Source organism: Medicago truncatula, chromosome 7, assembly GCF_003473485.1.
Source record: "Medicago truncatula cultivar Jemalong A17 chromosome 7, MtrunA17r5.0-ANR, whole genome shotgun sequence".
Classification (NCBI taxonomy): Eukaryota; Viridiplantae; Streptophyta; class Magnoliopsida; order Fabales; family Fabaceae; genus Medicago; species Medicago truncatula.
The window spans coordinates 183,187-205,515 of NC_053048.1; the positions used below are offsets into that span (position 1 = coordinate 183,187).

Sequence of the window (22,329 nt, forward strand, 5' to 3'; positions counted from 1 at the left end):
AAGGCTCACATTTTAAGAACTTTTGATCCAATCAAGTTTGTATACACTTAAATAGATTTAAGCTGTCCGTTTTTTATTTGAAAAATGGAAGATCCTTTACTCTCCTTAGGTGAGTAAGGAGAGTAAAGTTTGTTTTTAAATCAATTTCGAAGACAATTGTTTTGTGAATGGAATGTTGATCATTAAAGCACAAGGTTAAATTTTAGCTTCTAAGTACTTGTTATAAAGAAGTAATACTAAGGGACGTACCCGCAACAAGTTCTATGGGGGCATGTGCCCCCACTAAAAATACCATTTTCCGTTCTGTGGTATCTAGTTCCTTTGGTAAATATGAATGAATGGTTAGTCAATACCATGTTCTACAGCCACATAGAGAAGTAGGAGCTTCTCCCTACGAATTAGTTAGCACACTACACATGTTATATAATGAGGTGAGGTTATAAAAGTCACCTTCACTAACATTTCTCATCAGTGTCCTAATGAATGTTTGCATTTGTTTGAGAAAATACTAAAAAAAATCTTAAGATGAACAACTTGTATAGTATGAAACGAGTTTTTAATTAAGACATATATCAATATTACAAAGACAGACAACCCAAACCATCCGTACTAGCTGTAAAGATGATTTTTGTAATTCAAATACATAGATCTTCTTCACATCACTAAATGGTTGTAGTTTTGCAATCTTTCATTTGCAGTTTCCTCCAACATCATATCTGACGAATCCCATTAACTCTGGACCTGTAAGTCTTGGGTTGTTCTTGAAACTGAAGAAATATAAAAAGATCACATTACATAATAAGAGATAGTGTTCTTAACAGTATTACACTCACTAGTTAGTTACTCATGCACTTAGTGTTACCTTTGTTGAGATAAGTTAGAGAAGGAACCGTATGTGGGGAAGGTACCACAGAGATCATTGTTTGACAGGTCTCTGCACAGCACATGAAAATAATTAGCCAAATGAATTATAAGAGCTAGGTGGAGTGGAGAAGCTCGAATAAGATAAGAGACTCACAAAATCTTGAGATTTTTCAGTTTAGTGAGTTCCCTTGGTATTCTTCCTGTCAGCTTGTTGTTGTTGAGTCGCCTGCATAGCATCATATAATATATTTTACGATCAAAGAAAGTTGTGTCCATCGACACATGTGATTACATTCCATGAAAGAATCAAGTGTCTCATATTATTATCTGCGCCGACTTGTCTCCGTGTCAGTGTCAGCGCTTCATAGCTCAATCACGTATTTAATTCTTGTGAATAAATTGTAATAACTTACAAGAATTTGATATTAGAGAGGTTAGAGAGGGTGGGAGGGATAGAGGCAGTGAGATTGTTGTGGTAAAGACCCAAGCTAATTAGGTTCTTCAGGTTTCCAAGCTCTTTTGGTATTGGACCCACCAATTCATTCTCGTACAATTCTCTGCAATCAACAATATTAATCAATTTATGTCAAAGTTCAGTAAATATAAGATAAGAGCTTAACTAATTTGCTTACAGAAACTGAAGATGGTGAAGGTTCCCTAGTTGAGGAACCAAATGACCAGAAAGTTTTGCATGTCCAAGGTCTCTACAATGCATAGATGAGGAACCAAATTAATTAACAGTGTTGAGGTGAGTAATAATTGGTAAGGTTGAAGAAAAGAAGAGAAAGTAAAAGATAGTTACAGTCTAGTAACGTGGTTATCACGATCACAGGTAACATGAAACCATGTACAAGGATCCACCAAAGTGGGGTCCCAACTCTGTAGAATGTTATTTGGGTCTTTTACAGCTCTTCTGAATGCATACAAGGCATCACCTGTTAGTTTTCATCAGACAGACAGACAGAACATCAAAACAAAAGATTCTTTCTTTCAGATTATGTGTATGCTTGTTTGTATGTATCAATCAAAACAAAAGAGACTGTACTTTACTTACCTTCAGAGTTTGCATTTGCTATATCAAAAGGGTATGATAATAAGAGAATAGTAAAAATGGTAACAACATCAAAAGGTGTGCTTGTATCCATTAAGCAAACCCTTTTGAGTTTGAAACTTATTGGCGCAAAGAGAGAGAGAGAGAGAGAGAGGTTGATGATGCTTCTATTTTTGCATAACACTAACATGAATGAGCATACATATAATGTAACAAGAAACCACAGCTTACTTTTTCTATAGTCCAATTATATTATATTATATTATATTACTACATTATGCATTTGGAATGGAATCACAATTTTGGATTTTATAGAGCCAGTAAATTACCTTTCTTCCACCTTTGTTTCTCTCTCTATTGACACACAATTATAGCAATGCAATCCTACGTGTAAATGCCAATTATTATTACTCTTTTCTTTTCCTTGTGAGATGATGTATTTGTCATTTGGATGAAGTGAAACTATTTATCTATATTAATATTGTGACCCATGATCTGATCTTATATGACATAATGTGAGTAAGTCGATCAAGAACGTGGCAATGTATATTCAACAAACACATTTAATCAAACTATCATTTATTTGAATGCAACCTTAGATGGTAGGTAATTTAACCTTCTACGGTGGAGTAGTCTTTGGCTCTTTGGGCTGATCAACTGAGCACATGTCTAGTCGACTAAGAACCAAATACAATGTTCATAGTAAGGGTTTAACTGAATACATTCACTACAACTTAGATTTCTTCAAGGGGAAGCAATATCAATAACACTTGAGAGTAAACTGGTTGTCCCTTAGCAATTTAACCCAACATCATCATACTTGATATTAAGCGAACTACTTCAAATGCGTTTGAAACCCCCATTTCACTAAAAATTTCAGAAGATATATCTACCATGAAACATGTTCTCAGATTTACTTCTTCAACAAATAGTCCATATTTCGAACCCGGACACCACTAAAAAAATAAAATAATAAGAAGGCACATTTTTCATAGATATACAGATAATATGTGATTATTATTAAGTTTTAAACATTTTAATATGCATAAGCAAACATATCAGCTAATATAAAGATTAGACCGTCTCACGATTCTTTAATGTAAGATATGTTTTACTTCTTACAAAAGTCCTTTGTAAGGATCGTTATTCTATTTCTAGATCAACTCTTTATTGTAGAATCAACAATAGAAAAAAGGAAGTCAACTAGGGGATGTGGAAGGAGAATCATGGAGATTTATTTTAAGAGAAGAGCACTAGAGTGGAAATTTGTTAATGTTCTTAAACGTGACATGACAAAGTTAAGAATCCCAAATTAACTTCTATGGTTGGATATATGTTCATGATGTCAGTCTACCTCTTCAGATCAATGAAGTTAAACCCGTCCTTAATTAACTCTTTAGAGTAATGTGAAGAAATCGATTGTTAATTTCTACTGAAACTAAGTTCATAACATCTATCTTTTTAGATCATTGAAGTTAACCCCGTCCTTAATTAACTCTTTAGAGTAATGTGGAGAAATCGATTGTTAATTTCTACTAAAATCTTGCAGTGGGTACCTAGAACAAGAGATATGTACAAATACATTGACATCTGTTTTTTTTTTTTAATGACAAATATTAACAATTAATTATTAGATTAATATCTACTCTTTTGATAAGGTTGCAACCACTTCTTAGTGGCTTAAATTCTTTATTTCTTAATTTAAATTAGTTCAACTATCCTATATCGATAGTTACTATATTGAATTCCATATAATTAATTTGTTCCTTTAACTTAGATTCGGTAATGAGTGGTATCATTTCAAAGCAAAAGAATAATTGTTTGGTTCTTTTAATTTTTAATATCCAGAAAATTATCTGGGCCTCAAATTGAAAAGCAAGGATTCAATTAATAAAAAAAAAAAAATTAATCAATGTATTACTCTTTATGATTGGACACGTAAAAGTAAGCTCTGAAAGTGAATAGATCAATTGTTTCTAGCATACTTTATTTTCTAGTTGCTTTGCCAATCTATGTGAAAAGCAAACTAAAAATAAAAAAATACTCTTCTTTTAATGCATGTTAATTATGGGTCCAAGTCCACTACTGGTTTTGACTTGGGATGGTTTAATGAGTTGAATTGCTTGAGAACATGAGACATGTCTTCTTTTTCGATAGTGGGATGGACATCAACAGCACCAAAGATTTACCTTTGTAGTCCTATATCATCATCTCTTCATTAAAAGAAGTGATATTGGAGAATTCAGACTTAGACCATAGACCACTGCTATCTTTTTGTCTCATTATTTTTTGACAGATGTTTAACTCTTTTCTTTTCAATCTTATTCATAATATTACTCGAGTCTCAAATACATCCAACAAAACATTAATGGAGAGAATGGACAATTTCGTCTCTGAAATTATAATCATCGAAAATTTCATCTCAAACTATAAATATCATTCGTTAGGTCGCTTAAAATTTCCCTCCTCACTTGCTACAAGCAAGAAAGAGCCTTGCCTTCCGCTGATGATATGCCCACCTTCCATTGATGATTTGCCCGCCTTTTAGGGGGTTAGACATGTTGGTAACTCATATTTACCAATTTTGTATGGAATTGTAATACGTTGGTCAAAATAATTCATCAATAAGTTAAGTCGTTAGACAGCGTGACATGACTCGTTAAATGAAAGTATGATAGTGATATGAAATCAATATAGAAGATGATTATATATACGTTTGTCTTGCGACATTATGTTGTTTAGTGGTTAAACTTAAATTAGGGACCATTTTGTTTCAAACATGTTACAATTTCAAGAAATAAACCATATATTCATTATAATGTTGTATAAACCAAAAAATATATTTGGATAAATAGTCATTAGTGTGTCTTTTGTTAGTAATTTTATGGACTAAAATGACTAACAAAAGACACATTTGGTGACCAAACTCAATAAGATAAGATAAATTTAAGAATATGTTTATAACTTTGATTCATTGAAAGACTATAATAATATATGACAATTGACACTTTTAGAGTCGGCTCAAGTGTAAGATCACCAAACATCACTTCAGGCCTAAAAAAATTACTTAATAAGAAACTTTGTATACTATTATTTTCTTAACTAAATTAAATCGATTACTTTATTTTGAATTTAAAACAAAATGGTAAACATCATTTTCGTAATTTAACGGTTCGTAAAGAAAAATAGCCAGTTGAATTTGTTGCTGTCAGAATTCATGGGAGGTTATGGGGTTGTTTTTTGTCATACATTGGGTAGTTTTGAGATCGGGACATTTTCGCGAGATTTCCAACGCTATAAGTAGCAATTTCAAAATGTGTAAAAGATAAAATTTGAACAAAATTTTAGTTATATTATTAAAATACTATTATGAACTTTAAGAGAGTCATATCTTAAAATTTATTTTATATACGTTGGATCGACCTTGAATACATTTAAAGGTCTTAAAAAGAATTTTAGATATAAAAAAAAAAAGGACTAAAATTTGTAACAAAATTTTGAGAAAAACCAAAATTTGAAGACTATTTTAAGAGAAATAAAAATTAAAGGTTGATTTAATTAAAAAAAAAACATAAATATATTTAACCATTTTTCCCGCGATTTCTTCCAATTAATATACGAAAAATGAGTGTTTAATGAAAATCTCACGTGTAAAAGAAATTATCATGGTTGCTTGACTGTTGACCACTAATATATTAAAATTCAAAAGATGTTTGTACTTTGTATAATATTGCCCCACCACTCATATGAGTACATTTTTCTGTTTAAATTAAGACTATTACTTTTCCCACCTTATTTCCCTCTCGCGCGCCCTGTAAAAATTTCATAAATACCTTTAGTCCAGATTACGTAATCCGAACCAGATTGTTAGTTTTCTGGAATATATAATCCGGACAAATACGATATGAATATTTTGTGTCTTTATTTGATGTCAAGGATCTCTGTTGACCGTTATACGACCCCCCGCATAAGCGCAATGCAATTGCAGGGGTCGTATGAGCGGTCAACAATGACCATGACACCACTAACACTCCTAAAATCTACCTAAAAAACTAAAATAATTTGAAGAAAATGTAAGAAAGGAGGGTGAAGAAGAATGAAGGAAAATGTTGAAGATCCGAACCTTTTTATAGCCTAAAACAAGTCATAGGAGATTTGGAAGTCAAGGAAAACGTGTTTTTCATTCAAAACCGTCCAAAAAATGTATTAAAACTCCACAAACCGGCATAACCTTTGGTGAAACGTCACTGACCAAAATGTTATTGAGGGTTTCCAGATTTTATAATCTGGAATGCATGAAGCTATTTCAGATTTTAAAGTCCCAACTGCATCAAACCCTTTTGTTTGGATCGTTTTCGTTGCAAATTCCTTGGAAAAAAATAGAACAAAGGTACATAACATAAATGGAAGCAACATAAGACAAATAAACAGTTAAAAAAACCACAATAACAGAAATGATGAATCTTTTGGGAAGATGTTTTCAAGAGAATTTCTTTAAGTTAGATCATGCTATCTTGCCAAATGACATATTCATCTAGCAGGCAGCAAGATCTAACTCATAACAACCTCTTGATATTTTTGAGTTATATATGTATCAAGGAGTATCTATATATTTTTGACAGCATGCTGAGGATCTTCATCATGTTGTTATATAAAGATCTATATATTTGAAACAGCATGAGAAAGATCCTCAGCACAATGACAAAAATTTGTATGGTCTCTTTGGTTTGTTTGTTTGTATTTTTGACAACATGCAGAAAATCTTCATCACGCCGTCAAACAGAGAGCTAACTCATCTATTTGTGACAACGTGAGGAAGATCCTCAGCTTAATGACAAAAATTTGCATGATTTTCTTTGTTGTGTTCGTGTGTTTTGATGGTGTTGAAGCTGAAAACCGGAGAGGATGTGTTTATAGAGGTCCTTGGATGTTGTGGACCACATAAACTCCTGGTGCAATGTGGTCCATACAAAAGAATCCTATTCTGAGGTATTCCGGATTTCGTTTTCCGGAACACACATACGCCCTAGGCAAATTCGGATTTCGTAATCCGAAAAGCATATATTTGGTTATTTTATCGAATAAATGAACATATTTGACGTAAATTAAAACATAATGAAAGTTTAAATAATATATATTATTCAAAACATTTTGCAGTAACTTAATTCAACAACACATAACTAACACGCAATTAAAACAACATAAAACACGTGATTAAGTAAAACATAGTACATTATCATGGATCATCTAAACTAACTTCTTCCTCCTCTGGTCCCTCCAGCAGAGCCCGGATCTCTTCGTAGTTCCTGGTCCGGTGCAAACTTTTCAGAATTTGTTCAGCAGATCTAACCAACGAAGCGTCCAACTCGATCGGTCCTCTTGTACTGTGCTGACCAAAGACAGAGAACATGGTTCGCACGTCGTCGTCGTTCTTGAGTTTCATCCGGCTGAAGCAAAGAGATTCTGCTGATTCGGACAATGGACATCGATATTCAACTCCGACCACCCTCCTCGTGTCTTTGTGGTTGAGTTGACGGTTGATTTGATCCAGCTCATCCTTCAGCCCGGAGAGGGTGACATCGTCTCGAATCCTAAACAGATGGGGTGGTGTTCCACCGTTGTAATAGACCGCCGCTAGCTTGGTGTTCGGATCAAAGCCAGGGAATTCCATTTTTTTTTTGTCTGATCTAGTTTACTTATAATGAAAACAGGGACCCCTATTTATAGAGGTATGTGGGCGTTGTGGACCACAAAAATTGTCGGTGCAATGTGGGACACACAAAAGAATCCAATGCTGAATAAATCCAGATTCTAAAATCCGAACCAACCCTCTCCATACTCAAAGTCCCAAGTTTCCCTTTGTTCACCTCAGTATCGTATGTTTCCGGAATATGAAATCCGGAATATATATGTATTCCAGATTATATATTCAGGATTACACCAGAAACTTTTGGTCGACGGTCTGTGTAACAGCCCGATTTTTAGCTATATTTATTTTAATTACTTTTATTATGTGTTTTATGTGTTTGTGTGTGATTATTCATCATTGGGTGCATTTTCATGGGTTTCCGTATTAAAAGGGTATTTTAGTCTTTTGGACTTAGGGGTATTTTGGTCATTTTGTGGGAACGGGTAAAACTATAAGTTTTGGTGAGAGTTACTTTTAGTGGTTAGTAAGAATAGTTGTTTTACTAAGTTACTAGAGTAAAACTAAGATTTTACCGTTTAGTGACCGTTAGTGACATTTTACCGTTATTAGTTAATTACCTTTTTGAGTGTAGAAACATTTTGGTTTGAATAGAAAATGGGTCAAGTCCATTATGTTTTGGGTTAGGCCCATTAGAGGGTTATACCACAAAACAATTGTCTTAGAGGAAAACCTCACTCATTTCATAAGATATTTTCTAGAGAGAGGTAGAGAGATAAAGTGGGAGAAGAGAAGAACAAGGGTTAGAGAGAAGAGGAACTTGAAGAATTCAAGGGTTTGAAGAATCATAGGAGCAAAAGTGAAGCTTGAGCTAAAAGTTGGTGATAATTAAGGTAAGGGGGTTAGTTTTCATCATAATCATTTAGTTAATTCTTTTTCTCTTGTTCTATGCATAATTGATTATGAAAATAAGTGATTATCATGAACCCAATATTTGAAATTCGTGCTTATGTTGTAGAGATATGTTTGAATATGTTAATTTGATGTTAAATGAATGGTTGATGATGAAATTGCAAGTTCATGATGTATGAAAATGGGTAGTTTGTAAATTATGCTCAATTGGTGAATTATGCATGGTTGTTGATGAATTGTGATATGTTTCATGATCAATGGTTGTTGTTGTTGTTTAGTCATATGGTTGATGATAATTCATGGCTTGGGTATGCATGATTCAAATTTGTTGTTGAGAAATAAATTGTTGTTGTTGGTTTGGTGAAAATGAGTACTTATGAGTTTTGCTCAATTGTTGGATTGGGATATGGTGTTGTTGAATTATGGTTGAATTCATGTCTAAATGAAGTGTTGTTGAAATAGACATGTTGTTGTTGTTGAATGATATCATGGGTATTCCATTTTATGAAATAAGTTGTTTGTATTGGGGAAGTTGTGTTAGATCGTCATGTGAAAGACCCAAAGTGAAATTTGATATACAAAGTTGTTGACCGAGTATCTATGTGGTTGGATAAGTTAAACTTGATGGAATTTCTGTTTTTATGTTGTAGTTGTGATAGTCGAGTCGTTTGGGAGAAATCGGGGGTTTCGGGTGAAAATTCAATTGTTAACCGTTTTCGAAAAATGAGTGTTGTGTAAGGCTTTGAAAAATGAATTATGGAATGTTGAAACTTGAATTTTTCTGTACACTAAGATAGGGCTAAGTGTCATGAACACGTAGGTGAAAACGGCATTGAAAACGGATTAACGGTTTGATTATTATGCGCGAAAACGTGGAGGTTGAAAATCTGGGCTGTCTGTCAAAATATAATCGTGCCACGATTCGGGGCCATCGTGCCACGATTTTGATCAGGATTTCAATCTTTCTGAATCTGGAAAAATCGTGCCACGATGGGAAACCATGCCACGATGCTGTCTTTTCAAAAACCTTAAAATGCGATTTTCTTTGATCCAATTGTTTCCAAACTTATTTCTAAGTATAGGGACTTTATCGTAATCATCTAGGGGTGTTTTTATGAGAGAATTAACCTTGTGAAAAAGGGGTCTAGTGAATCTTTGTGTCGTTTTGTCTTGAGATTTATCCATGTTGGCCGGTGGCCACTTGATATGGTTTTTGTTCGGAAATGTTTCTTGAGCCAATTGTCTTATGAATTGTTGTGACCATTCTTGTATGACTAAGTGAAGTTGTACGAATGAATGGTTGTATTTTGGATATGATAATTATCATGAGATATGTATGCTATCTTACTTAGGATGTAAGAAATGCTTGATTTGGTGAAACTATATGTGATAGTTGATGTTGAATGACACTGTTGATTATTGATAATCATGTTGATGTGTGATGATGAATACTATGATTTAATTGTGAATGGGCATGTTTTCTTGATAAAGCAAATGATGTGGAGATGAACAATATAATTGGGTGATGTCCTATATATTGTGGAGAAAATTGTGATTGTTGTCGCATTATCGAGTCTTGTTACATGTTCATGCATCATAGTCGTGTTGAGATTGTAGTTGTAAAAGGATTGAACTCTTTTACTTCGGAGATTATGTAAGACGGGTGTGAACTCTTACATACGATGTTTTTGTTGCATCGAAGGTGACGACGACCTTGAGGTGATTCGGTACCACATGCATTTATGTGTTAATAAGTGCATATCATGACATGAGTCTTATTTGAAAATGTGATTGGTGATTGATAATTGCGTATGAATAAATGTGAATTGTTGTTTGTTCATGACACATGTGATTGGTTATTATTGATGTGAGATATTGAGTTTTGATGTAAGTATTGATATGTGACTACTATTGATCAAGTGCATAATGTTTATTTTGAAATATTCATGCTAAATGTTATTTGGATTATGATGATGTAATACTTACCCCCAGTGGTTTTAACCGTCTACCTATCTATATGGATGGGTAGACGTTGTGCTGGAGTAGTGCTTGGTGAGTTTGTGCTTGGTGATATCGGGAGCTTTCTCCGATATCGGTGTTGAGTCGGCTATGATCTAGGCTTGTTGTGTCGGTCTAGATTAGTTTATTTTGGATTCTGTTATGTTTGGAGATTATCCGTTTGTTGGGATTTTTGAGATGCATCTATGTTGATGTAATTATTGATTCATAACATGTATATGTTGATTACTCTGGTTTATATTCTGATGCAACTGTTGAGGTTTATATACATATTTATTGGTTTTTTTTGAATTTTGAATGTGGGGTAGCCTCTATTTCTTGAATAAATGTATTATTCACATGTTTAATTGCTTTAATAGAAATAGGAGTGTTACAGTCTGCACCACAAAGAAAACGTTTTTCAAACGTGTTGGACGGTGGTCAAGTTGAAAAACGTGTTTCTACACGTTTTTTGATCAGCATTGTTGGCTTCCCCACGTTTTTTTTAATCCCCTCCCCTATAAATATGGTTCATTTCCTCAAACATTTGCACACCTTCTTCTTTCTCCTCTACAACGATGTGTTTCCATCGTTGGCCTTTCATAGAAAGAGACTTCTTTGGAAATCCATCAGGGGTCATATGATCGGTCATTAGGGAAGGGGTCAGTCTGGGTGTGAGGTTGGTTTGCCTAGGTGTCATGTTGACCATTATGGTCTCTTGTTCCCTAGAGGCCCTTGTGCCCCATCTGTCTCCCCACCAACACCAAAGCTACTAGTATGTCCTATCAGACAGCATTGGTTTCTTCTTTTCCGCCATCTTCTTTCTCCCCCCCCCCCCCCCCCCCCCCTCTTTCCTCTCCACCGGTGGCTGGAGCCACTAGTATTGCTTATGTAAAAAGTTAAGAGTAGAAATTGATTTAGGATCTTATATAATAAGCTTAAAAAGCTTGAAAATTATTGTAATGTATTGTTCATATATTAATAAAATCAGTTGTTTTTTATGTTTGTGTCATTTTATTTTTGTTTTTTAATTTTATTTGCATTTTATTTTACGAATTTTGAAGATTAAAATCGCAAAAGTTCTGGTAAAACATTATTCCAGATTTTCAAATCCGGAAACATCTGCAAAATTCTAACAATGCAATCCGGAAAACGAAATGCAAATTAGGGGTGAAATTGAAAAATAAAAATAGGGCGTGCGAGGAAAGACATAGGGTGGAAAAAGTAATTGTCTTAAATTAAATATTGTTTGGGTTGAACTTGACATTCATATAAGACCACCCCGAATGGTTTTTTTTCTTTCAACACCCACTTTTTAAATTCTCAACACTCCACATCATTTTCTCTCTCTTATTCAACACTCATTTAACTTTTATCATCTCCAATGGTTTTTCATTCAATACTTTACCCCACCACTTTTTATTTCTTATTCTTATTTAATTTTTGTTTTTATAATTACATAAAATTATAGTTATCGATTATAATTAAATTAAAATAATACAATTAACAATTTATTTTTTAGTTTTTTGGAAAAACAAAATTTTGTAATAATTTATTTTTATTTTCTTAACTTAAAATTCAATACAACAAACTAAGCATGCGATAAACAAATAACTTAAAATGCAATACAACAAACTAAGCATGTGGCACACAAATAACTTAAAATGCAAGAAAACAAACTAAGCATACAACACACAAGTATTTTATTTAGTACGATAATTGTTGGGATTTTGGTAGCTAAATGGCTAATCAGAAGAATTTTAGATGTTGAATTGATTATTATTGGGATCCATTTCACTAAATAAAGACTAAAACTTCAAAAGAAAAGCTAATAATAAGATTAAGAGAGTGAAAAACTTGATTTTTTTCCTGTGTCCAAGTCAAATGATCTAAGTCTCTATTTATAGAGAGAGAAAAAATCACGAATTTTGATAAAAAATAAAAATAAAAAAATAATTATTTGCAATGAAATAATTGAGTCCAAAATATTAAGATGATAAAAATCGAAGCAGCCAATCGTAACATGCTAAGTGTCCCAGCTTTATCCAAAACACTTTCTCTCTCCGCGTTCCCAACACTCACACGCGCCAGCTTTGCCCAACCGTAACGCGCCACTTGGCCTAACCGGGACAGATTTCAACATGTTTAACATCTTCATCACCTCTTTCCTCCACATCATTTTCAACAACCTCACTCCAATGGTTCAACATATTGAATCATGCTTTCAATAGGCTCATTGCTCATGGTCTATGAGTAATAGTTGAAATGTTAACTTCAATCAACAAATCTTCATCAGATGCATAAAACCAAAGATAGGAGGGAGGGACCTTGACTTTCAATTGAAGATCTTCAATATTGACTGCTTTAACTAATGACCATCAAACTAAACAGTTACATTTATTGTTATGGAAGAAATGAAAGAATCATAAATGAAGAGGATCTTAACTCCTTGATGAATGTTAGTAGAGAATGATGCTATATAATGATCATCTCTCTTCACTTTTTCGCATACTTCATTTAATTAATTGTACTAAAATAAATGAGTGTTATTAAAATATAATGATATGTTCAATGAACACCCTACTTATTCACCTTAAAAATGAATTTCGAACCACTTTGCTACTTAAAAAAACTACAATGATATAGAATCATTATGAAACTGAGTTGGTAATTTTATTTAATTGCTAGATTGAAAATATTAACTCATCTAAGCACCTAAATTAAGTAGCTCTATTACAGACCTTAAAAATAGTGATGATGATGATGCTGATTGTGCTGTAACATGAAGTTGAGGAAAAAGAATTGAATTAGCACTTGCCAAGTTGACATTCGAGACCTAAATTCCCGCCATTTCAATGCAACACTATTTTTTTCTTTTCTTTTGAGAGTAATGCAACACTTTTATAAAGTGACTTTTAGTAAGTTTTTTTTAATTGAAGCGACTTTGTAAAAAAAAAATCAATCAGCAAAAAGAAATATGCCAAATACTGCATAATAGATAGATTGGTTAGATTATGCAAAAATCTCCACCTTCCCTAACTTAGTTCGAAACGAGCAAGAGAGAATATACATAATAGATTTTAATATTTTCAAGTTGAAAGCGAATGATATTTACTTAAGTATTATCCTATAAGTTATACATGCATTAGAAAAATAATTAAATATCATATTTTTATATGAAAATCAATCAATAATCTTTTAGGAAAATTAGACAAATTTAATAGAGAATTGGTATACGAACATCAAATTGGACAACCAACAATGTATGTTTATATCTTTGCTATATAATTTCCATTTTAGGATATTTTTTTTTTTAGCAGCCTTGATTTACAGGCATGGTATTTGAAGTGAAAATATATACGGTGTAAGATGTGTTGTCACGAGTGCGATTGTACAAATATATACGGTGTGAGATCTAATTATTTCAAAACTGTTAAAACTAAAAGAGAAATGATATTTATACAACTATTTTGTGCCAACTTTGGTACAACTTTCTCTCTCATACTCACATGATGGTCTTATCTTTTCTCTTCATTTTTCTCTCTCCATTGTTTTTGACGAATAAAAAGAAAGAAAAACAAGATTGTCACTAAAGTTGTCATGAAATGGATGTACAAATATCATTGCTCAAACTAAAAATGTACAAACGAGTTATGTGTGCATGTGTGGAACCGCCTAAGTATATTCTACCTATATGATACCAAAACTTATAGAGTAAAATTCTCCTCATTGCAATACGGTTATATATCTAATGTTGAACTCATTTATAATCGATATTTGAATTCCATTAGAGATGATTATATATCTAACAACTCACGCTTGAACTCAAAAACACTACGATCACTTCAATGCTCTCCCAAGAAAAAACATTAGTACATGTACACCCATGTTTGCTTCTTTTATTATTGGAAGTCCTTCATATGCATTGTCAATGGCTTTTATATTACACCACCACCTCTGTTCCCTTTGTTTTCTGCCATTTTTAATGCAATGCTTCCCAATTTCAAACAGTGCCTGCATCTGACAGTAGCCATGTATTGCTCTCAAACAATCCATTAACAAAGTACACCCTTGATTAAATGCAAGTTAAATCATTTGACTTTAGTTTTTAAAAATTTCCACATCTGTAGTTTTGTATGTTCAACCATCTGAAAAATATTATCACAAATCTGACTAAACAATTTTGCATTTCTTAATCTCTAAACCCCCTAGGCAATAACAAACTAAAAATAGAACTTCATTCACTCCAAAAGGTCATTCGAAAAACAGTACAATGACTTCTCCATACCATGGCCACCAATACATATGCTTCTTCCCGATTCAAGATACCCCTTTTTGATCAATCATCTTTTGTCGGGAGTCTATGCCATAAAACAAATTCCACACCAACTGGGAAATCTTTAATAGTGTCATCGTGTTCTCGACGAGTGAAATTGTAAGCTAGTATAGAAGCAAAAGTTTCGAAGAATAAATCCTACTAGAAGAATAAATCTTACAAGCAAAAGTGTCATCATTTTCTGGAGGAGTAAAATTGATTTTGATATGTTTGTAAGTTTTGAAGTAGAACTGATTTTGCTTCTTGGATTTATTCTTCTTGAAGAAATTGCAGCTTTTGGTTTCTACATTTGAATTCAGCCTTGAATTATTGTTCAACTCACATTTATCTAAACATATCCAAACAAAAACCACTTTACATTTAACTCACTTTTAGTCGGAATAAATTATACAAAATCAATTCTCACCGCCTCGGAACCAAATACACTTAAACGGGACAACTAGCTCCTCTTCAAACCTATAAATTACTTCATTTGCAAAAAAGTTGCACAGGACCAGTGGCAACAGTGGTGTTGCTGCATCCTATGGGTTCAACTCCCACCAGTTGCAACGTATCATTTGGGAGACATAGGATAGTTTGGTGGCCGGGGTGGATGAGTTAGGGAGTGGAGTGATAAGGATGTTAGGGGTTTGATTCCCACCAACAACAATAACTAACAATACTAATTACTAGCATTCACATTTTTTTACCGAGCAAACATCATTTCTATACTTACCCCATGCCCAATGATCCTTCTCATGATCAATAGTGGAAATTGTTGGGTCACTGGGGGAGCCTGGGGACCGTCCACATCAAAGCTAGAACAACCACACAAGCAAGAGATAGACGCCACACTCTTACCCAAAACCTTACGGTAATGGGTTTATGGATCCTCTTACTTATTAGGTGTTCAACCTTTACTTTTCTATCTGATGTGGGACATATAACTTACACTTGCACACAACAACAGAAATTTTCATTATTTCCTATAAGCAATCCTCCAATAACTCGCAGAAACAACACTCTTCTACAATTACCACACCACAATTATCAGCATGGGAGAAGTTCAGTTTTGAACTGGAAACCATATGTGAACCAAACTGGTTTGCAGTTCAGGAAAACCGAACCAGTTCTGTTTCGTCTTTAACCGAACTGAACAGGTTCTTTGTTACAACTCACTAGTTCAACAAAACCAAACTGGTCTCAACTAAAGTAGTTCTGTATGAACTGAATTGAACAGTTGTAATATGAAATCAAATTGAACCAAACTGCTACTGCATGCAGAGCAAGTTCAATTTTTTTTCTCTTTTCTAAAAACTAGTTTATGTCTGATATAAAACTTATGATCTCCCAATAAAAACATTTGTTCTGCCATTTAATAAAACCTTTATATGTGAAAATTCCATGGCTCCAGATATTATGATCAAAATAATTTTTTTAACCTTTGCCATGTATAAATCAACAATTTGAAAGGGAACCTGTTTATATAACATAGCCATGAGCTCAACCTAATCAAGTATCTACATCTATATATACTATCTGCAACACCATCTAATCAGTAAATTATTCCAGCAGTGAAGATAAATTTGAGAAGTTCACATCTATTATCTGCAAACCATTGGTTGCTCAAATCATAAAGCACAAACAAACCAATCAAGAATCTACTTATCAGATTTATGTGAAAAGGCTACATGGGAGGAGAAACGAAAAACAATTCACTCATGCATATCTTTTAATCAAATCCCTAATCTTCTAATTCATATGTTGAATGACAGGAAAACAAAATGGAACATGATTTGACAAACATTTTCCTTGTTTAATTTCATACAAGATGATAACCAAGGCAGTAAACAAATCATGCAGATTGTGGGGACCTGCACAATTCTCATTCAATTATTACAGATATGCAGCAATTGTAGAACTGGATAATTAGAATTAAAGTAAAAAGCAAGCTTTCTAATCCAATGTACACATATAAAAGCTAGCTTTCTAATCCAATGTACACATATAAAATCTGGTTCTTAAGAAACTTAATAAGAGCAATGAAGAACAACAAAAGTTTCAACTTCACATAGTCCAAATGGCAGTAATAGAAATATCATACTAGTATCCAGCTAATGCAAAGCTCTCCTGCGTCCAGCTTGGTGGATCCATCACAATACAGGGATCTGATTTCTCAAAATCAGCAACCTACATACGACAGCCAGATAACTACATCAATATAGTCATACCAGATACAGTCCATTAGAGAACCTAATAAGGAACTACTACTATGGGCCTGTTTGGATAAAAAGCTTATCTGCAGCTTATAGCACACACACACTTATCATGACAAACACTATGCATAACCTTACATAAGCTATTTCTACAGGAAAAGATAAAATAAAGTTAAATTGTTTGTGTAAATGCTATAAGTTGTTTTTATAAGTTACATTAGAGAACTTGTGAAAATAAACAAAAAAAAAAAGGTTTTGAAAATTGCCAAGTTCTTTTCATAAATTCTCGCAAATAGTTTCATAAAAATTTATGTTAACAGATAAGATATGGTCAAATAAGTCAATTCAAACACGGATATTGAACATGGATTGATGTGTCAATTCCGTATGAATACAAGACATATAAAATGTCAAGGTTGCATAGACTATTATAAACCTTGATCGATGTATTTACCTTTTGGTGACATTGAGGACAGTAGTGATATTTATGCCAGAGGCAGTCCATTGAAGGACAGAGAAAACAAACTCCAAGCATCATCGGCATCAAGCATCCAACAAATGCCGCTAAACTAATCTTTGATCTGCGGCGGGGTTTAATGTAAAATAAAATAAAAACATCAAGATATATTCTATCTTATCTTAACATGAATTCATCGATGAATTTTTCGATCGTTGGATACCGAGTTTTAAGAAAAAAGAAAAGAACCTGATAGTAGTGAGAGAGGTATTAGCACAGTGAGGACAATTGAAAGGAGCAGGAGTGTCTCTGTAAATAGTCTGTTGAATAGGAATACCTTTGGGATCTCCGATTATCGCGTTAGGAGGGATACCGTTCCTTTCATATACTGGAACTCCAACCGCCATTACTTCTTTTTCTTCTTTTCTCCCCATATTCTCAATTCACAGTTCACGCAACACTTTTCTTATTATTTATATTTATATCATTCAATTCCATGGAAACGCGTTTCTTTCCTTTGATTGTGCTTTCCCGATTGACCAAAATACCCTTGCACGGCCGCCTACGTCATGTGGAATGGAAAATTCTACTTTATTCTCGATCCCCTCTCTTCTTCAACTTCAACCGTTCTAGTCTTCTTCTAGATCATGAGAAGGCAAGCAAGTTAGTTAAAAAGAAAAAAAAAAAATGTGATTTCAACAAATCTAGTATTTGATCTTTTATAATTATTCATTTAACTCGATAAGAGAAAAAACTAGTGAAAAAACAAAATTGTATTTTATGCTATAAAAATATGTTGTTAAAGGATAAAATAGCTGTTCAAATAAAATTATAATTAATTTTTTGGCTTAAATCATTTCTATTATAATCGAATTGTTCATATTATAATAAGGTGTAAAGTTCTCTATTGATATTGAAAGGAGTACACACTAGCATCTCAAACCAACACGACATGTCAACTTAAATGAAAAATTGTTGTTGACACAATATAGGGCTGAAAAACACCGATAATTTACCTAAATAACTCGTCAACGGTCAACTGCCGCAGAAGTTAATCGGCAATAGTTAATTGCCGAAATTCAATTTCACCCATCGGCACTTAAGTGCCGTGGAGCTATTTCATGCTTTTTTAAGTGCCCTCGTCACCAAGGTGCATAACCAAGAACAAGAACAAACTCACACCCATTCTCTATGTGTTTTAAATGTTGAGTTCATGAACAATCCTTTGTGCTTTTGTTAAAACCTCTACTTCAGATTATTTCACACCATCGTGTTCCTTTTCTCACTCTAATTCATCGTCTAATGCTAATACTTCATCAAACTCATCAACTTCAGAACATTGTGTAACAACGTTGTTGAAAGTGAGTAATTGATGGATTTTAACATGATGAGATCAAGATCCGATGGGTTTGTGAAAAGATAAAAGCATTGGTTAAGATTTGTTGCATTGATAACAGATTGATGAAAATATAGTTCATTGAAGGAAATTAATGAATTTGGTGCCGATGGAAATTGTGAAAAGATAAAAGCATTGAAGGAAATTGATGAAAATATGCTCCAGTATCATAAAAAGCATGAAATAGCTCCACGACTGCGGATAGATGAAATTTCGGCAGTTAACTGCCGCCGGTTAATTTCCGCGGCAGTTAACTGCCGAGGGAGTATTTGGTTAAAATTATTGGTGTTTTTCAGCCCTATACTATGTGTCAACAACAATTTTCATTTAAATGGATTTTAATATTCACTCCCTCTTATTGAGCAAAATCAATGTGAATCACAAACTTTAGAAATAAGTCACACATGAAGTGGTAAGACCGCGTGGGTTTAATTCAATTGGAAAGTAATCATTGGAGATAATGTTGAAAATAAAGTTTCCCTAAAAAAATGTTGAAATTAAAGTTTTCGTAGCACCTTTGTTTGATCAAATGAGATACGATAAGACTTAGAGAAAATTGCATTCAACTCCCTTGAGATTTATCTTATTGTCATATTCCAGAAATTGGGTTGCTCTTGAAACAGCTGAATAGACTGAAGTTGAGCCCAATAAGGACTGGCACTGTAATTTCCCGACCCCTATTTTTAACCATATCCAAAAAGATATGTTTTCTTTGACTAATCATTAATAATATTCTGTCTTTTGTCAAAAAAAATATGACATCCACTTCATTTTTTCCATACTAACTATGTTGATCACTGTAATACTCTTATTTCTATTAAAGCAATTAAACATGCGAATAATACATTTATTCAAGAAATAGAGGCTACGCCACATTCAAAATTCAAAAACCAAATAACATGTATATAAACCTCAACAGTTGCAGCGGAATATAAACCAGAGTAATCCAAATATATACATGTCATGAATCAATAAATCACATCACATAGATGCATCTCAAAAATCCCAAACAAACGGGTAATCTCCAACATAACAAAATCCAAAAATAACCTAATCTAGACCGACACAACAAGCCTAGATCATAGCCGACTCAACACCGATATTGGAGAAAGCTCCCGATATCACCAAGCACTACTCCTGCACAACGTCTACTCATCCATACAGACAGGTAGGCGGTTAAAATCACTGGGGGTAAGTATTACATTATCATAATCCAAATAGCAGTTAACACGAATATTTCAATTAACATCATGCATTTGATCAATAATAGTCACACATTAATAATTACATCACACCTCAATATCTCACATCAATAATCATCAATCACATGAACAATTATCAATTCACAACTATTAATTCACAATCACCAATTACATTTATCATGAATAATCATTACTCACATTTCATGAACAATCCCCAATCACATATATCAAATAAGACTCATGTCATGATATGCACTTATTGACACATAAATGCATGTGGTGCCAAATGTAACGCCCCATTTTTATTTAATTATTTTTAGTTGATTTAAAGTCTTTTTATATGATTTTTAAATGATTTACGTTGATTTTGTGGTGTGGTATATTTTATTAAATGACTATTTTATTATTTAATAGAATAAGTGAGAAATAGGATTTAATTGGAGTTTGGGGGTTTTACGAGAATTAAGTAAACTTAGGGGGAGTAAAGTGAATATTGGGAAGATTATATTTATAAAAGAATTAAGAAATAGAAGTGAGGGAAGCAGTTTTTACGTACAACAGAGAAAAGGGAGAAAAGTCAAGAAAAGGGAAGAGAACCAAGAAGGGCTGCGATTTCGATTATCTAAGGTAAGGGTGAGGCTAACTTACATTAATTTTAGTATATATGATTATGATTATGTTTTAACAAAAGTTATGAATAAATTTGGAGAATTGGGAATTAGGGTTATGATGAGAATTGATGATTAAACGATGGAATTAGGGTGAATTGATGTAGAAATGATGAACAGACCTTAAATGTTTCATATATTGATGTTTAGAATCAGTTTTAAGGTTAGAACAATGGGTTTGGGTGAATTTTTGAGAAAAACTGTAACCTGGCCGTACTGTTATTCATCGCTCGCCTCCCGAGTGATGATCCTCGCCATAGCGAGTGATGAAGATCATCGCTCGCCTCGCGAGCAAGAGTTGTTCGCCTCGCGAGTTGCATTTCGCAGCTCGCCATAGCGAGCACGTTTACTCGCCGTGGCGAGTGTGGGCAGAGAGCTTGCAAGATTCTGTGTTTTTGAGCTGTGAGTTTAACTTTGGGTGTTTATGAGGGCCTGAACATGTACCTTAATGATTAGGCGAAGTTTTAGATTGAGTTTGAACTCAGAATAGAGTCAGATTGGATTCTAGAGTGTTTTACCCTAACTCGCCGTGGCGAGTAGAGGCTCTCGCCTCGCGAGCTAGTGCTTGACAGACTGCTTGGTTTAGGATTTCATGTGACTTTGTCGCACGAGAGGTTGTGAGCTGAACTTTGGGATAGCAATGAGAGATGTATAGGATATAAATGATGAACTGTGAAGCTGGTTATGGCCAATTGAGGTTATTAATGTGATAAAATTGTACAAGTAATACTTGGTTTATGTTATAATGCTAGACATCGTTGGATTGTATAAGATATTGTTATATCATGCTGACGTATACTGTTGTTGTTGATTGATTATGATTGTTAATGATCGCTGGTTTATATTTAATTGCATTCAATTAGAATGTACAATGTGTTGGTTCGAGTTGTCGTTTCTAAGTAACAGAGTCATAGGTTGTTGATGTTGACCAAGTTGGGGAGTGAGTGAGTTATTATGCACAATCGTTGTCGTCACCTATGTTGTTGTTGTCGTAGTTGAGTTGTATGCTGATATACACAAGTGGAGTCCTTTCATGATTAGGAAACTGTTGAGGGCTCATGCCCTGGAATGCTTTGTCATTCAACCGTTGAGGGCTCATGCCCTGGAATGCTCGTCATTCAACCGTTGAGGGCTTATGCCCTGGAATGCCTTGTCATTCAATCTGTTGAGGGCTCATGCCCTGGAATGTTCATCATTCAAATTGTTGGGGGCTTATGCCCCGGAATGCTTAGTCATTCATTGAGTTGAAAATAGTACCCCGTCGTTCGTTGTCGTTGATGTAGTGGATGATGTTGTCGTTGTCGTTGATGGTGATATTGTCGTTGTTGTAGGTTGTGTTGTGGTCGTTGTTGTTGAGGGAGATATTGTTGTTGTGGTCGAGTTGTTGTTGTCGTTGTGGGTTGATTTAGTAAGAGTTATTAAAGTCGAAGAAGTATGAATATTATTGTTGACTTATATGTTGCTTATTACGTTATTTAATTAAGTTGATGATTTATATATCTATTATTATTGTTTGTGAATCTCACCCCTTCTGCTTGGAATTGTTGCCCTTCGTATGGGTAACTTGCAGGTATTGAAGTTTATTAGAAGTGGTGGCTCAAAG

General features: G+C 33.7%; 2 protein-coding genes across 2 annotated transcripts; both read right to left on the reverse strand.

The window, feature by feature from the left end:
• Positions 1–509: 509 nt before the first annotated feature.
• LOC11429006 (leucine-rich repeat protein 1) lies at positions 510–2,165 on the reverse strand. Its single transcript, XM_003620917.3, has 7 exons — positions 1,919–2,165; positions 1,667–1,799; positions 1,497–1,568; positions 1,278–1,421; positions 1,019–1,090; positions 863–934; positions 510–767 (listed from the first exon to the last, which is right to left on the reverse strand). Exons 1-7 carry the CDS (start codon positions 2,103–2,105, stop codon positions 689–691), a joined length of 759 nt encoding a protein of 252 aa, XP_003620965.2. The 5' UTR covers positions 2,106–2,165; the 3' UTR covers positions 510–688.
• Positions 2,166–16,556: 14,391 nt separating this feature from the next.
• On the reverse strand, positions 16,557–18,082 carry LOC11438912 (GSH-induced LITAF domain protein). The gene is made up of 3 exons (XM_003620921.4): positions 17,710–18,082; positions 17,458–17,584; positions 16,557–16,977 (listed from the first exon to the last, which is right to left on the reverse strand). Exons 1-3 carry the CDS (start codon positions 17,892–17,894, stop codon positions 16,891–16,893), a joined length of 399 nt encoding a protein of 132 aa, XP_003620969.1. The 5' UTR covers positions 17,895–18,082; the 3' UTR covers positions 16,557–16,890.
• Between the last annotated feature and the right edge of the window lie 4,247 nt (positions 18,083–22,329).